General features: G+C 42.9%; 1 protein-coding gene across 1 annotated transcript; it reads left to right on the top strand.

Moving 5' to 3' along the window:
- Positions 1-4: 4 nt before the first annotated feature.
- On the top strand, positions 5-268 carry LOC103524137 (protein yellow-like; the record flags this gene model as incomplete). Its single annotated transcript, XM_008489140.1, has 1 exon — positions 5-268. A coding segment is annotated over one exon (264 nt), but the record flags the coding sequence as incomplete, so codon positions are not given.
- Between the last annotated feature and the right edge of the window lie 5 nt (positions 269-273).

Below are 273 nucleotides of genomic sequence, written 5' to 3'. Positions count from 1 at the left end.
TGAAGGCTCCTTGTTCTCAAATATTGTCACAGAAGTGGTCGAGGATTGTGACCATGTGTTTGCGTATGTTAATGATGTATTCCGCTATGGTTTGATCGTGTATGATTTCTTCAAAAACACATCGTATCGGCTGACTCACCCCTACATGTATCCGGAACCGACACAGTCCACGTACATTCTGGATAACTTGAAGTTCAGATGGGTTGATGGTATATTCGGAATGGCCATTAGTCCTGAGCTGAGTGGTAAGTATAAGAGACATCCCTATGAGTA

Source organism: Diaphorina citri, unplaced genomic scaffold, assembly GCF_000475195.1.
Source record: "Diaphorina citri unplaced genomic scaffold, Diaci psyllid genome assembly version 1.1 scaffold118061, whole genome shotgun sequence".
In the NCBI taxonomy this organism is placed as follows: Eukaryota; Metazoa; Arthropoda; class Insecta; order Hemiptera; family Psyllidae; genus Diaphorina; species Diaphorina citri.
The sequence above is the reverse complement of the archived record's forward strand: the minus strand, read 5'-3'. Positions and strand labels throughout refer to the sequence as shown.